The sequence below is a fragment of the Camellia sinensis genome, chromosome 4 (assembly GCF_055761805.1).
Source record: "Camellia sinensis isolate YWXY chromosome 4, ASM5576180v1, whole genome shotgun sequence".
NCBI classification, from domain to species: Eukaryota; Viridiplantae; Streptophyta; class Magnoliopsida; order Ericales; family Theaceae; genus Camellia; species Camellia sinensis.
In genome coordinates, this window is record NC_138964.1 from 39520589 (window position 1) to 39537495 (window position 16907).

At 40.7% G+C, this 16907-nt stretch overlaps 1 protein-coding gene across 1 annotated transcript; it reads left to right on the forward strand.

Moving 5' to 3' along the window:
- The first annotated feature begins 15153 nt into the window (after positions 1 to 15153).
- LOC145823700 (ATP-dependent DNA helicase PIF1-like) lies at positions 15154 to 16088 on the forward strand. The gene is made up of 2 exons (XM_082923213.1): positions 15154 to 15598; positions 15907 to 16088. The coding sequence occupies exons 1-2, from the start codon at positions 15154 to 15156 to the stop codon at positions 16086 to 16088; spliced, it is 627 nt and encodes a 208-aa protein (XP_082779339.1).
- The last annotated feature ends 819 nt before the right edge of the window (positions 16089 to 16907 follow it).

Sequence of the window (16907 nt, forward strand, 5' to 3'; positions counted from 1 at the left end):
GAGCAACTATCAACTTTTGCAACATATCATGCTCGAGGTTTCGGACCATCATCTGCACTTGATCCTTCTCAGAAGGGCGACGATCTATCATTTGCGCTGCCTTTGCTCTCCACCTTGCAACGAATTCCACAAAAGGCTCTGTTGGGTTCTGGCGGGTTGCTTCAAGCTCTTGGATGGTCATTTCAACTTGGGTATTGTAGGAATACTGATCGATAAAGGCCTCAGCCAGTTCTTCCCAGTTTTGCTTCACTGTATCCTCCAATTTGGTATACCAAGTAGCTGCTACACTCGACAGGGTTCTTCCATACAGAGAGAGTTTCTGTGGCTTAGTCAGACCCATCGGCTTCAGGACATCTAAGAAAAGTCGGATATGTACCATTGGATCTCCAGACCCGTCGAAACGGTCGATATATGGCATTTTGAATCTGTCTGGGAGCCGGATGGAAGCCTCGGTGTGCCCATCCTCAATGCCAGGAATGGAATTAAGGCCCTGTGCCTTTTTGAATTGCTTCTCAAGGTTTGCAATTTTCACTGCAGTCAGATTGAACTCATCAACATGAAAGGGTTGAGTTTTCTCATTAGGCTGCACCAGGGGTCTGAGCACCTGAGCTTGAGTCGACCCTTCTCGAGGATTCAGACACTGCAAATCTTCAACTGGTGGAATTGGGTCAAAGTTCGGCTGGGGTCCCAAAGCTGGATGTGGGGCAGATGCCCCAGATGGGCGTTACGTTTCAATACTGGTCTCAGCCTGCATGGCAGTTCCCTGACTTAGCGTTGCTGTCATGGTCGCAAACTCTTCCGAACCTTGTGCCATCACGGCCTGCTGAGTCTGAACAAAGGTGATGTGACTGGCGACTGACGGATTAGATGAACAGATGAGCCCTGACCGGCTTTTCTTTACCTTGCCTCAGCGAAAGAACACTGGTTGCCCTTGAATTGAATTTCTGACCTAACAAAGTCTATCAGCACAAGTTCGATGAACCTCGGGGGATATCGGAGCCTTCTGAAGCTATGGTTTCCAGACTACCTTGCAAAAGAGAAAACAGACAGCATCTCAGTCTGATTCCACCTGAATAGATATGAGCCTATTTGAATGAGTGTGCTCTCTACTGAATTCTGCCCCAAAATTCTGCCCTAAACTGAGTCTGATACCCACAGGTAAAGCTGACTCCCAAATACTGATAGTAATGCCCGCAGGCATGATGCCCAAAATTCGCAAACTGGTGCCCGCAGGCCTGATGCCCAAACTCATACACTGATACATGCATTCCTGTAGAGACGCACTCTAAAGCACATAACAGATAAGTGAGAGCCAAAAACACCCCTATGAAGGGGTAGGGTTTCCCTGTCCTATTTTGTCAGGAGCTAGGGTTTCACTACGCACGCAGCGGCTTCAAACAACCTATAAACGGGTAAGCAACCTGTCCTAGTTTGGAATGGTCACTATGGATCCGAATATGCACTAGGTCGAATGGTCAAAGAGGGTGCCCCGGTAAAACCGGGGTTCATGTTCCCATACTGGCAGAGCCCACAACCGGTCAGCCTTATGGTCATGCCTTGACAAGACAAGCCTCCGGCAAACCGTTCAGGAATAGCAGATGGCAAACACGGTGTCCTAGGCGCACCAATGCAAATGCAATACAAAGAAACACACAAGTGTAGTAAAAAACAGATATCATGAGTTCGAGTCAAGTTCTCTAACTCCCCAGCGGAGTCGCCAGAAACTGTAGACGTCCCCGAACGCCCCGGGAGGAATGAGCTCCCGTTCTGTTCATTTTGGGGTCACTACAGCTCGGACTCTCAAAATTGTCACGGTTCTAAGTCTGAACCAAAAAGTCCAAATCCGGCAAATTGTTTTGAGAAAAACAGATTTTTGAAAAGAAGTGCCAAACATGGACTGCTTTGCCAGATACAGAGTCGCCACCTAAATGTTTTTTAATGGGAAATTTAGGAAACCCTGACTCGGTGCCAAAGGCCACGTGTCCGTCATCACCAAAGTTGCCTCGGCTCGGGAACTTGGGTACGATTGGGGAAGGTCACTTCGTGAGCACCCCCGCTCGCCCGATCAAAGATCGGCCTCTACTAACCATGATATCTATTTTTGAAAACTTTGTGTGTCCTTATTCCGGTTATTAGCCTAGGTTACTATGTGATGCACACAGCATATAAGTATAGACTGGGTCGCCCGAATTGGAACAAAACATTTCAATGTTTATTTGTTTGAAAATGGTTTGATGGTGCTACTCGTAAGTAGGCTAAGACGTGGATTTGCCACCCTCAGGTGGGCTTAGAAAACATGATTTTGCCATTATCTAGTGGGCTTAAAATACACATTTGATGAATTGTTCCAATTCAAATAACCCAACCTTCACCCACAGGCATTCAGGCAGTTATATCACATAAGCATATAGCCTCATGGTAAGCATGCTATTCATGGCAGTCACTCACACGCATGCAAGGATGCTAAAGCATAGAACTTACCGAGTACTCCAAGCCAAAATAGAAACTACATTAGAAATCATGCATGATCCTAAGTATACAGAAATGCCTAATGCAGCACATGCAAAATGCAACTATAGCAGGCTCGGCTATTCTAAACATGGCATGCGAAATGCTACAACTATCATGCATTCAATTTGGAATTGAAAGTACAATGCAGTTAGTATGATGCGCCGAGCCCGGTGCATGCAAAATAGATGAATGAATGCAAACATGCTATCATACTGTATGCTAATTTAAACATGCCCTAATCTAACCATCAAAAGCGGATAAATAAAAGGGAGAAAGACGTGGGGTTGGAAGACATACATCACACTCATGCACACTTATTACAGTTATGCCCTCACTCGGAGGGTCCGAATAAATAATACAGTCCAAATATTACAGTCCCGAATAAAACAATATTACAGTCCAAAATATTACAAAATCCTAATTAATTAATGAATTAACTAAGAAAGCAAATAAAACTGGCGTGCAAGCCAGGGGCTGCCTTGCTTCTGATGGATGATGCATGTCCGGGTTGTCTTGCGCGGAAATCCACCGGAATGCCCCAATTAGCCTCTGTTTACACCTGTTCTTGAAATGCGTGCCAAGCCCCGAAAAGTTGCTGATTCTTCGTTTTGCTGCAACAGAGAGCAGGAAAGGGACATAGCAATGTATTTGCACAGATATATGCATGTCTCGAACCTCATGCCACCAATCACGCATACCGAGGCATGATGGCCGAGGAGTCGAAATGCACAACTCAATATAGGATGAATGCACATGAAACTACAGCTAAAACCTAACTCCATCATGGATAATCCGGAGTGTCGGTGACTGGGGAATTGAGACACATTCCGTCACTCGGAGTACGAAATGTACCTCGTTTCCCGTGCCCGAGCTAACTCCTATTCCGGACACGATGCAATATGCATGATATGCATGAAATGCAACTAAGATACAATCCTAACATACACAATGCCATGAAAATAAGATGCCTCGAAATGCATGCACACGGGCACGCAAACTGAGAAAATGACAGAATGCAATCTAAGATACAATCCTAGTATGCACAATGCTATGAAAATGAGACGCCTTGAAATGCGTGCACACGGGCACGCAAACCGAGGCGATGGCATACGCAATGCAATGAAGATGAGATGCCTCGAAATGCGTGCACACGGGCACGCAAACCGAGGCAATGGCAAAATGCTATGAAAATGAGATGAAAACATGATATGGGCTTATACCAACATGAGTGAGCCTCAGCCAGACTCACATAGGATGCCGGTGGATGAAAAAAACGAAGTGGCTCGAAATGCGTGCACACGGGCACGCAAACCGAGGCAATGGCATACGCAATGCAATGGCATGGAAGTGGCATATAGAATGCAACATGGACTTATACTAACATGAGAGAGCCTCAGCCACACTCACATAAGAGGCCGATGGATAAAAAAAATGAAGTGCCTCGAAATGCGTGCACACGGGCACGCAAACCGAGGCAATGGCATACACAATGCGAATGACATGAAAAATGTGATATGGGCTTATACCAACATGAGTGAACCTCAGCCACACTCACATAGGATGCCGGCGGATGAAAATAAAGTGCCTCGAAATGCGTGCACACGGGCACGCAAACCGAGGCAATGGCATACACAATGCGAATGACATGAAAATGTGATATGGGCTTATACCAACATGAGTGAACCTCAGCCACACTCACATAAGAGGCCGACGGATGAAAATGAAGTGCCTCGAAATGCGTGCACACGGGCACGCAAACCGAGGCAATGATAGAATGCGGTGTAATGACATAGAAATGGAAAGCAATCATTCTAATGGAATTTCAGCAGTAAAATATGGGGGAAAACAGTCCCGAAATGAGGCGAAATGACACCAAATGCATTGAATTGTCCCGAAATGCGAATTGGGCACCCGGAACGGCCTATAGCTATGCCAAATATGCACAATATGGACATGTAATGCAAAGACAAAAGATAGAAAGTCCCAAAAAAGGCATTTTCACAGTTATAAACATGGCCAAACAGCAAGCATAGATATGGCAAAAATGGCATGCAAGAATAGGGGCCAAGAGAGAGGTAATGAAGCAAGTGATATAAGAAAAATCCAAACTGAAAAATTTCCTTCTACAACATTGAAGAGGGACCAAAAATATGAATGTTTACAGTATATGGAAAGCCTCGAATCAATATACAAACATGCTAAAAAAAAGGCACAAGATTGAGGCTCAAAAGGTGCTATAACATGAAGTATACAAAATAATCACCAAACAGAAAAAACGTGTTAATCAAACATGAAGTATAGTCCAAAATAAGGCCACTTTCAGTTCTGTGAAAAAGCCAAAAACAGAAGCAAAGGGGGCTACCAATTTATGCAAAAATGTGGCCAAATAAGGGATATAATTACAAGTGACATATGGAGGCACCAAATGGTGAGGGGCCCTTCAACAATGTTGAATAAGGGCCCAAAATAAGCACATTCACAGATTACATCATGCTCAAAAACAGATTAATCATGGGCCAAAAATAGCATGCAAGATTATGACATATAAGAGGATTAATGAAGCAAGTGCATCATGGAGGGCTCAAACAGGGTTGAGCCCTTAGTGAAAAGTGAAGATGAGCTCAAACGAGGGTCACTTTCAGTTTTGGTCGGAGCTCAAATGTATAAGAAGGAGAGGCTAAGAAATATTGCAAAGAAAAGCTCAAAAAAGAGAAAATGGCAACTCACCTTTGGAGACAAGTCTTTTGTTGCTTCTTGGACCAATTTGCAGCTCCTTTAGCCTTTGAGAAGCCCTCCTTGTTGCTGGAAATGAAGTGGTGATGGTAGAGCTTGGAGGTGATGAAGAAAACAAGGTGTAGGACTTAAGGTTTTTTAGGAAAATGAGAAGGATGGAGGGAGATATGGATCTTGAGGCTTGAAGAACAAATTTTCTAGCCCCCAAATGTGATGCCACCAGCTGGTTATATGGACCAAAAGAGGGTGTAATGGTGGGGCAAAAAGGAGGTAAGCTTTCCCCCACAAAATATCCCCCGGATTGGGATATTTTCTGGGGGAAACAGCTGCACAGCTGTAAAGTGCAAGTTGAGAGGAAGCAGGCCGGCCTTTTACTTTTTCTGCAGGTGGCCGGCCAGCCACCCCCCCTAGCCGGCCAGCTAGGGGTCAAAAGGGTCAAGTAAAATTAGTGGTCGGCCACCACATATTGGTGGCCTCCCAGGTCTCCTCTTCACAACCCTGTGGTTCGAATTTGGAAATTCTAAAACAGGAGAGAGAACAAGCCAATTTTAGGAGGGGTTCAAAAAGGTCAAAAGGAATTAATGGCCGGCCATAAACTTTTATGGTCCTCCCAAGTGTGTACATCACAAATATGTGGTTCAAAGTTCAAGAAAATGGCCCCAAGGTGTTCAACATTAGCCCGGAAGGAGGGGTTCAAAAGGGTCAAATTGAATTAATGGCCGGCCACCACTTTTTAGGATCCTCCCAAGTGTGTACATCACAAATATGTGATTTGGGTTTGAAGAAAATGGCTCCAAGGTGTTCAACATTGGCCCGGAAGTGCGAAAAACGGGCGTCGGAGGGCGCCGGAGGAGTAAAAAAATTGGTTGTTGAAACAAATACTGGCCTCCCACCCTTCCATGACCTTCCTAGTGATGAAACAGAGGTACCTGCCAAAAAAAAGAACAAAAACCGATGCAAAACAAATGTTCGGGGGCCAAAACACGCAGTTCGGGGCCCCGGAAACTGCCTGTTAAGCACCGAAAGTGGCGCTCGGTCACGAAGTGGGTTTCTCGGACCCCAGTGTCCCTTGAAAGGGAGAAAATAAGATGTATGCCAAAAAAACAGAGCAAATGGAGATGGTTAAGCGGTCCCGAACCGAGGCACACGGCCAACGGTCCCGAAAAACCGGAAACCGGACTCCGAAATGGGCAAAATGGCGTGCGGCCACAAAATGTAGCCCACGGCCACTGAGAGATGGTCTACGGGACCTCTCCCTCCCCTCGGGAAAAGAAACAGAGAAAATCGAGTCTGGTTCGCAAACCGAGACAAGGCACAGAAGAGGGTTCGGAAATCCGGAGGCGGGGCTCGCAGCCAAGACTCTGAAACTTCTGAACGAGCACATTATGCAATATCACCAAGTGCTCAACTGGTGACGTCTGAGTCTCAAGGTCGGTCAAAAATGGGGTGTCTACACTCGTATGCTTACATGTCTAGGCCTTTGAGCCCTCGTCTCAGCATGTTTAGGTCCTTATTTTAACCTACTTGAGCTCTGTCCATGCTTAGTTCATGCATTTGTGCCATGTATTGCGTGTCTCATGTGTAGTCCTATTTGCTTGTCTTAAGCTTTAAGGACCATTGCATGCCTTGCTTGTGTTGATTAAGTGATTTGGCATCATTTCTTGTCTAATTTCAGTGCCTTTAGTGTTGTTACACTTCCACGCTTTTCACTCTTCAAGTGTTCTTGAGAGTTGCACCTTAGTGCCTTAGTTGGTGAGCCAATTGGCATGCATGCTTGTATGTGTTTTCGATGCCTTCATTTTAGCATTATGGCCACTGTTTTGGCCATGACTGAGGTCTGTCCACTTCGGTTTAAGTCCATTGAGTATATGGTTTGCATGTTTGGTGCATTGTATATTGTTGCCTTTGTTGCATTGCATTGTGCATGCATGCATTACCTGGTGTTTAGAACCTTATGATTGGCTTGCATTGAGTATGTCATCTAGTTCTTAGCATTTGGCATTGAGTATGCCATGTTATCTCTTGTATTGTGTATGCTATGTTGTTAGTTGCATTGTGCATGCTTGTCCCTTGCATGTTGTTTGCATGCCCCTATGTTGCATTGCATTGAGTATGCCATGTTATGTGTTGCGTTGTGTTTGGAATAGGTGTTAGTCCAAACACGGGAAACGAGGGATATTTCATACTTCAAGTGATGAAACGTGGCTCAATTCCCGGTCGCCGACGCTCTTGATCATACATGATAGAGTTTTAGGCTTTATGTGTTTACTTGTGCATTCATTTTCATATTGAATTGTGCAACTTCACCTCTCGGCTATCATGCATTGAAATGCGCGATTGGTGGCCCAAGGGTTGAGAACCACACTCCCTTGAGTTCATGACATGATAGGGAGGGTGGTTGTGCACACATATCTTGCAAATACATTGCCATGCCCTTTCTTGCTCTCTGTTGTAGCAAATTACAGTTCAGCAGCAACAACTGGCCAGCCAGCCAGAAAAACTAGCTGGCCGACCACTTTTCTAGTTTTTCAACAACCAAAAGCGGTCGGCAGGTGTCTGGAGAGACCAAAAGTGGTCAGCCACCCTCCCACAGGTTTCCCTAGGTGGATTTTAGCTTTCTGGAGCTTGTTGCAAGGTTCTGAGAACAAAAGAAAACAGAGGCAAATCGGGGCATCGCATTGGATTTCCGAACGAGGCGACCGAGCTTGCATGCATTCCTCTCCCTCTAAGGCTTCTAATTTACTTCTTTCCTTAGCTATGAGGCAGGTGTCTGGAGAGACCAAAAGTGGTCGGCCACCCTCCCACAGGTTTCCCGAGCTTGCCATGAGGCTAACTGCTTATGTGATTAACTGCCTGAATGCCTGTCGGTGAAGGTTGGATTACCTAAATTGGAGCAATTCATTGAAATCCGCATTTTAGCCTACTTACGAGTAGTAAACTTCAAACCATTTTCCAAACAAACGGATATGCGATGCTTTGTTCCAAATTAGGCGATCTAGTCTATACTTATTTGCCGTGCGCATCACATAGTAATTCTAGCTAATTAACTGGAATAAGAACACGTGTGTTTTCAAAAACAAGATATCATGCTTAGTACAGACCGATCTTTGATCGGGCGAGCGAGGGTGCTCATTGCATGACCTTCCCTTCTCGTACCCAAGTTCCCGAGCTGAGGCAACTTTGGTGATGATGGACACGTAGCCTTAGGCACGAGTCATGGTTTCCTAATTCCCCCCAAAACAAAATATTTAGGTGGCTACTTTGTATCTGGCAAAGCAGTCCATGTTTCGCACTTCTTTATAAAAATCAGTTTTCCAAAACGATTTGCTGGATTTGGACTCTTTGGTGATTTATCGGTCTTGCATTGCACTTTGCGAGATTAGATTCATAATCGTGACATTGAGTCCGAACTGTAGTAGCAAGCCTAATCCAGGCGCATCTACAATCGGCATCAAGGTGGGTGACACATAGTCACTTTAGAATGGTTTGGATGTGAGTTATGAAATTGGACCTTGGGGAAATTTAGCACAGATTTAGAGAGAAGGCGGTGTAGTACCATGGGTGGTGTTTGGAGGGGGGTTGTTGAGCCTCACTTAGGTGGGTATGGTTATCGGTGTACACTTCTCGGTGTAAGTTTTTGAAACCCGTGAGCCAAGGTAAAGTTTTACCTTTTGGTTGGGAGCACTTGTAAGCCCCTGTGTATCGATGGTCTTTTTGGTTAGTGTTTGTGTTGGTGTGGAACTTTTGGAGTTTGGAAAGTCATGCGTGTTGTATTGTTTCTTTTAGCACCGTGTTTATTTCTATTTGTTGTTGTTATAGAAAGGTAGTTGTCACATTGTGAAATCACTATAAGTGTGATGGATGTGATTGGGTGAAGGTGGGGATTCACTGGTTGTTGTTGAGAAAATAAATTGAAAAGTGATTGTTGGTTTTTAAAGCCTTTCATGGCATTTTTATTTCAACTAAAGTCTTTGGGTGGAGATTTTAAGGTTTGCTTTGGAAAATGTTTACAAGATAAATTGGTTTTACTCGAAGTTTATGACATAAATCTTTTGTTGGAAAACAGTGTGGGTTTAAGTAAATTTTGAGAAAATATATAAATGAGAAATAGAGTTTTCTTTTAAGATAATATGAAAAACCCTCATTTTAACTAGTTTTTTTTTTTTTTTTGGCAACCGCTTTGTTACCTTGTGTGGATAATAACTTGCATTGATAATAATAATAAGAATGAACTTGACCGAATGAAATTGCGCGATTGTAGTATTTTGTGTTGATGGCACTGTCATTACCTCTGTTTATTATTATTGTGGAAATGTTATGTTGATGTTGGTTGTGGCATCACCATGTGAGTGATGGGCATTATTGGGTGACGGTAGAGACTCACCGGTTGTTATAGTGGAACAGAATTGGAAATAAATAAAATTTGGGTCTTGCTTGAAAGGCAGAAAATGTATTTTTGGCTTGTGACCGGTGTGAGTTTTGAGCACCTTTAAGAAAATGTCTTATATGCAAGGAAATGATTGTTACCAAGAATTGAGAAAATGATGAATATTTTTTTTTCTTTTCTTTTAAAAGGGTTGAGTTGTAGTTATTATACCCTTATGGTTGGGATGGTGCAACCACTTTATTTTAATTGCTAATCTTGGACTTATGTGTTCGGTTATGTGGGTCAATTGGAGTTGTAAGGGCTTGTTATGCCGGAGTTTTCTCTTAGGCATGATTCTGTTGTAATCCTTTCCTTTTGGGTGAGTTAACCTAAGGTCTTGTAGTGAAACTTTATTCTCTTCTATGTTGGGGTGTTAAGCACTTGGGAGTGTTTGGGGTATGTTATAGTGGTTGTCTTTTGGTGGATGCCTTGGGTGTTCAAGTTATTGTTGTTCTTGTCTCATAGGCCCAGTGAGTGGTATGGGTCGAGGAGACGTCTATGATCTCTTCCCTGTGTCTGGTAAGTCGGGTGTCCTTGGAGCTCCGAGAGGTCGAACTAGAGTCGGGATGGTATTCCAAGTTTGATTGTAGCCGAGAGTTAGTGTCGTGTTTCCTTGATTGGTTGGGAGGTCTTCCTTGGTACCATGTTTTCTTTAGGAAGTGTCAGCTTTTATTTCGGCGTTGTTTAATTTCGGGGATGAAATTTCCTAAGGTGGGGAGGTTGTGATGACTGGCACTTAATTCTCCTTGTTCTTTTGAGCTATGTTGGATTCATTTTTGTTATAATGTTGGGTTTTAAAGTGTGGTTCTTTCAACGGTAGAGTTTGTGGTTTTTGAGAACTTCTCCTCGAAACTTTGTTTCTTATTTGTTTCATTTATGAGTTTTTACACATTTCAAAAGGTGCGAGGTCCGGTCCAAAGTGTCTGGAGTGGAGCCAAAGATTTTTCATGCTGGGGGACCAGGGCCACACATGCGGGGCCTTGGGTTGCACGTGCGAGGAGGGGACAGCATGTGCGGGAGGTGAGGCCGCACATGCGAGGAAGTAGGGGAGAGCTATGTGGTAGACTGCATAAAAGGCAAGGGCGAAAGTGGAGGTGCGGGAGAGACCGCACATGCGGGGGTGAGAGCCGCATGTGCGGGAGGCCGCTCTGCCTGTGCGGCCAGACGCGTGATCTGTTTCATTTTTCGTGCATTTCAGCTACGTTTTGACCTTTTGCTCCTTTTCATTTCATTTTGTAAATGTGTCTCTCTCTCTATACAATCTTTCTCTTTTTTTCTTTCATCTCTCTCTACCCAAACCCTTAAAACTTTACACATTTTCTCTTGATCCCGAGAATCCATTGAGATTTTGGTACTAGTTCCTCATACCAAAATGACGAGCACATCGAGGGCTTCGTCTTGACCGGTGGAGATCAAATTCCGGCGAAGTTGATTTTTGGATTTTCTCGTTTTCTTTCCTTGAGGTAGGGATTTCTTTGATCTTTTTCAATACCTCGTCTATAGATAGGCATGTGGTAAGTTTTTATTGCATGAAAACGATGTTTGTTATGGATTTTTTGAAAATCATAGAAGGGGATCTAAGATTTGATGTTCAAGGTTGTGTTATGGGAAATTAATTGTTGTTGGGTTAATTTGGGGTGTGGTTTAATGTGTTCATGCTTAGAGAGAGGTAAAGCCCTAATTTTAATAATAGTGCTTAATGAGTAAAAGAGTAGGAATTATGAGATAATCATGTCATGCATTAAGGATTTAAATAATGAATTGTTGATTAATTGGAGATTAATCCGGTCTCATGGATTTTGGCATTTATCTTGTGTTGGGCGGTTCATAGTTGAGAATAACTATTTGGTAAATTGTAAATTGTAAAAAGGGGGTTAATCATGAGATTAACATTTTGGGGTTATACTCTTGTTGAGTTGAAATCGAATGGGTGATGACTTTGATATTCATGGTTTTAATTTAATTTTGTGAAATGAAAAGAATGGATTGGGACAAAGGGTAGGCAATGTTAACTTGGAAAATAAGATATTTGATTTTGAAATGGAAGAATGAGATGATAACACTGTGAATTTGAGAGATTAACTTGAGATTGGATTACAAATATTTTATTTTTACTGTCGTTGTAATTGGATCTAGAGTCTGATAAGTGTTAGATTATTATTAATATGTGAGTTGAATACATACATTTAGAGGTTTTGTCCTTGGTCATCGATGGAGGATGACATTATTGTCTTGAATGGTCTATGTGTATGCAGTACACTTGTTGGTTGTACTTTATCATGTTATGATAGTTGGTAACGTGTAATGCGCTGAGAATGAGAGGTACCATTACCTTACAGCTAGCACTTGGAGAATTGGCAGAGGTACCATTACTTTCCTGCCCGTGTCTGCTAAATTGACATTTCATTGTAGAAAGGTGTATCCTTGGCTTACCGTGCTTAAGACAAGTAAAGCAGAACTTGTTCAGTGTACTTGGGTATATCATGGGTTATGATGGTTATTGTTCTAGAAGGCCGTGTTGCCTAGATTGTTGAAGCAGATAGTTGTTGATTGTTTGTTGTTTTCCTTTTTACGAAAGGCATACTTGTATAGTCATGAATGTGTTGGAAATGGACATAAGTAGTGTGTGGAGATTGTGAAAAAAATGTGAAAGGCATTGAATACTTGTGAACACGTTTTAAAAAGGTAAATCAAGGATGAGTCAGAAGAGTGAGAGAGAACGTAATGGGCTTAGTGAAATTGTTTTTCATAAAAGTGTTAATGTCATATGAATTTCAGAAAAAGGGTAACTAGAGGAAAGAATGGTGAATTGTTTACATTATTGAATGAAAGGAATGAGTTTTAGAAAAGCCTTATATATGTATATTTGTGTATAAATTGTCACATTATTTATACAGTATGAGACTAAGCATTCATGATCATAGCAATCTGTAAGTTGTTATTGTGTAGGATCATGTTGAGATTCCTACTGAACATCATGTTCATCCCACATTGCTAATCCTCCTTCAGGTGAACATCGAGAAGTGTTTCAAGGTCATGAATCTTCTTTACCTGTTGGCTACGAGGCCTTTTATTTGTGGGTGGAATGCCATTGTTGTAAAAGGGTTAAACCCTCCTTCTACTTTTAAGATGTAAGTCTTTGGGCAATTAGTTAGATATACTCCTGTTGCATTCATTTTATATTCGGATGAGGGAATTTGATTTATTCCTCCTCGTGATGTAAAGATGTTCCGCAGGTTATCTCTGATATTGATTTAATTTAATGAAATTGGTAATGGATTTCCGAGTAATAAAAAGTGGGGCGTGACAGTCACCCAGCATACTTGCCATTACATTATGTTCTGTTATTTCCGTATGGTGAGCTTGGATGGGAGCTTGAGTTGAAATTGTGGAACGTTCAATATGATCGACCTTCAACTGATCGACTTACTCAAATGGATTTTTATAGTTATCGTTTGTTTGAATGACCCACAGAGTATTCAACTATTTTGAGAGTTGGGAAACTATTTCAAGAATTTTTGGTAGATGCTTAGGCCACAACTGAGCAAAATCGATTGACATACTACAAGCTTAATCAAGGGAAACTTCGGGTTGAGCTTTACCAAGAGTTGTCAGATATTGATTCAGATTATGTGCGACCTGGTCAAATTGGTCAAAGGTTTGTTTTGCCATCTTCATTTACTGGTAGTCCTAGACATATGTTTGAAATCTTTCAAGATTCAATGGCTATGACACGATACAACCAACACCCAGATATTTTTCTTACCATGACTGCAAATCCTAATTGGCCAGAAATTACTTTAACATTATTATCACATCAAAAATCTATTGATCATCCTAATTTAATTGCCAGTGTTTTTGAGTTGAAGAGAAAATGTTTGATGAAGGAGATAGAAACAAATGAAGTGTTTGGAAATAAAGTTGCACATGTTTTTACAATTGAATTTCAAAAACGAGGCCTCCCCCATATGCATGCACTTTTATTTCTTATGGGTCCAAACAAAATTCGAACATGTGCTCAAGTAGACAAATTAGTCTGTGCAGAATTTCCAGACCCAAAAGATGATCCTATGCTTTTTGAAACTGTCAAATGTTGTATGGTACATAGACCATGTGGTGCTCGAAATCCGCATGCACCATGTATGGAAAATGGTAGATGCAGTAAGAGATACCCTCGAACTTTCACAGAAACAACAACTATGGATCAAGATGGATACCTTATCTATCGTCATCGCAATAATGGTCAAGTACATATTGTGAGGGGGCAAGAAGTTGATAACAGGGATGTCATACCATATAATGCATATCTTTCTAAACTTTTCAACTGTCATATAAATGTGAAAGTTTGTGCCGGAACGAGATGTGTCAAGTATATACATAAGTACATTTACAAGGGTTATGATCGTACAATGATGGTATTGGGATCGATAAATGAGATTCAACAATATCTCGAGGCAAGGTATATTGGACCTCCAGAAGCTGCTTGGCAAATATTTGGTCATCCTTTGCATGCAGAGATGCCAACAGTTGTACGATTGGCAGTTCATTTACCTGGAATGTATCGCGTTGTTTTTAACCCAGAAGAGTCATTAGAAATAATTCAATCTAGAGCTGGTCAACAAATGTCAACTCTTACTGGCTTCTTTGCATATTGTGCTGCCAATGAAGATGAATGTCCATTCACTTATCAAGAATTTCCACAGCATTTTGTTTGGTTCAAGTCAGAAAAGAGATGAAAATCAAGAGAAATGGGATATGCAATTGGTAGAATGTACTTTGCTAGCCCTAATTGTAGTGAAAGATTTTATCTGCATTTGTTACTAACTATTGTCAAAGGACCAAAGTTGTTTCGATCTTTACGTATGGTCGATAATGTTGTGAATGATACATTTAAATTAGCATGTGTTGCAAGAAGGCTTTTAGAAGATGATGAAGAATGGATACAATGCTTGAAAGATGCTGCAATTATGAAAATTGGATACCAATTGAGGAGATTGTTTAGTATTATTCTCACCCAGTGCTCTCTACTAAATCTATGTGCATTATGGAATCAATTCTCAACGCATATATGTGATGATCTTGCACATAAGATTCGTACATTTTTTGCCATTTCTAACCTAACTGAGGCTTAAATTGAAGATTATGGTGTCCATCTTTTTAATCAAATGCTTCATGAATTAGGCAAATGTTTAATTGACTTCCCACCCATGCCACAATCTACTACAAATTGGAGTGCAATAGTTGGTAATCAATTAATATTCGAACATCAACAACTGCAGAATGTGGCACAATAGGCAGATCCACAAATTACTATTGATTGTCTCAACAATGGACAACAGAATGCTTATAACACAATCACTTGTTCAATTTTCCAAAATAAAGGAACTGTTTGCTTTCTTAATGGGGGTGTTGGAACAGGGAAAACATTTATGTACAATACGATTGCATTAAAATGTCACAGCCTTGGGCATACCATTGTTACTATGGCTTCATCTAGAATTGCATCATTGTTATTAGTAGGAGGTCACACTGCACATTCAACATTTTCCATTCCGTTAGATGTCTTGGAGAATTCACTTCGTGGGTTTACGAAACAATCATTACAAGCTGAGTTGTTTAGAGAAACAAAACTCATAATTTGTGATGAAATTCCTATGCAACATAGACATTGTGTTGAGGTGGTTGATCGTACATTGAGGGATATTCGTGATAGTGAACAGCCATTTGGGGGTATTACTGTTGTTCTTGGTGGAGACTTTCGACAAATCTTATCGGTTATACCCAAAGGAGTTCGTAAGCAAATTGTAAATGCATCATTAAGACACTCTGTTATATGGAAGCATATACATATCTTAACTTTAGATTTGAATATGCGCTTGAATCATGGAGACCATGAAAATGCTATTTTTGGAAATTTTTTTGATGGAGGTAACACTACTTTAACCTTTTTCTTTATTACATAGATTATTTTAAATTAATAAATTGTGTTTACACTCATATTTTTTTTTAATTGATTTCATTTTTTTTTTAGATTGGGACTAATCCTCAAGAAATCATCAACCTTCCATCAACAATACACAAATGTCAAGATTTGAATGAATTACTCTCTACAGTTTACCCACAGTTGAATATGATAGAGATGTCGACCCCAAAATTTTTAACTGAATGCACCATTCTATCTACGCGTAACGATGATGTCAGTGATGTTAATACTACTGCATTGAATATCTTTCCAGGGAGATTATATACTTATTTTGCGGCAGATAAAATGTCTGAAGATAATGAAATAGATCCTACCATTACAAATAGATATCCTAATGAATATTTAAATTCATTGGATCCTCCTGGGCTACCAACTTTTAAGTTAGAGTTGAAAGTGGGTTGTCCTATAATATTGTTAAGAATGGTACATGATTGATGGTTACTAGGTGCGACACTCGCATAATTGAAACTCAAATTTTAACTGGAGAAAAGTTTGGCAATTTGGCATTCATACCAAGGATATCTTTGACAACATCTTCTTCAAAAATGCATTTCCAAATGACAAGACGTCAATTTCCAGTCCGATTAGCATATGCCTTGACCATTAATAAATCTCAAGGATAATCTGTGAAATTTGTTGGGGTCGATTTGCGCATACTAGTGTTTAGCCATGGCTAATTATATGTGGCATTGTCCAAATGTACATCCTTCCTCCCTAAAGATAGCTTGGATTCTACTACAAATATTGTTTATTCTGAAGTACTGTTGTAGTGTTCCATGTTTATTAAATCACGTTTTATCAAAAAGTAACCATGTAGATTTATTTCTATTAATTATATATCTTTTTTTATATATAAAATTTCAATTTAATAATAATTGGAAATATGGATTTTTTTTTAGGATTGGATTGAAAAATTTATAGAGCTTAAAAGGAGAAATACAACTAGCTTGCTTCGATGGGGATGTAATAAAGTAATCTCAATCTCAAAGTATTTTGGTATTTATATTTTCAACAAATATACCAACCTATATATATATATATATTTGTTTCCACAAATAACCAGATTGTTGTGCAAGTTCCTCATTGGGGACACATAAAAGTTGATACAAAGACTTTTTCGAAAGTAATGAGGAGGAAGTTTGGGCAAACACATGTTTGAAGACATGTTATTGACACATCTTCTGTAAAGTATACATATTCTGAAAAGCTTTAACCCACTTTTTTCTTTTTTTATTTTTTATAAAGTTTTAACCC

Bases quoted from the DNA above. Each gene is read 5' to 3' on its own strand.
- LOC145823700 (XM_082923213.1), top strand. From the start codon at position 15,154: ATGGCTTCATCTAGAATTGCATCATTGTTATTAGTAGGAGGTCACACT. The intron at 15,599-15,906 runs GTAACACTACTT...ATATCTTTCCAG, and splicing joins TGGAAATTTTTTTGATGGAG to GGAGATTATATACTTATTTT.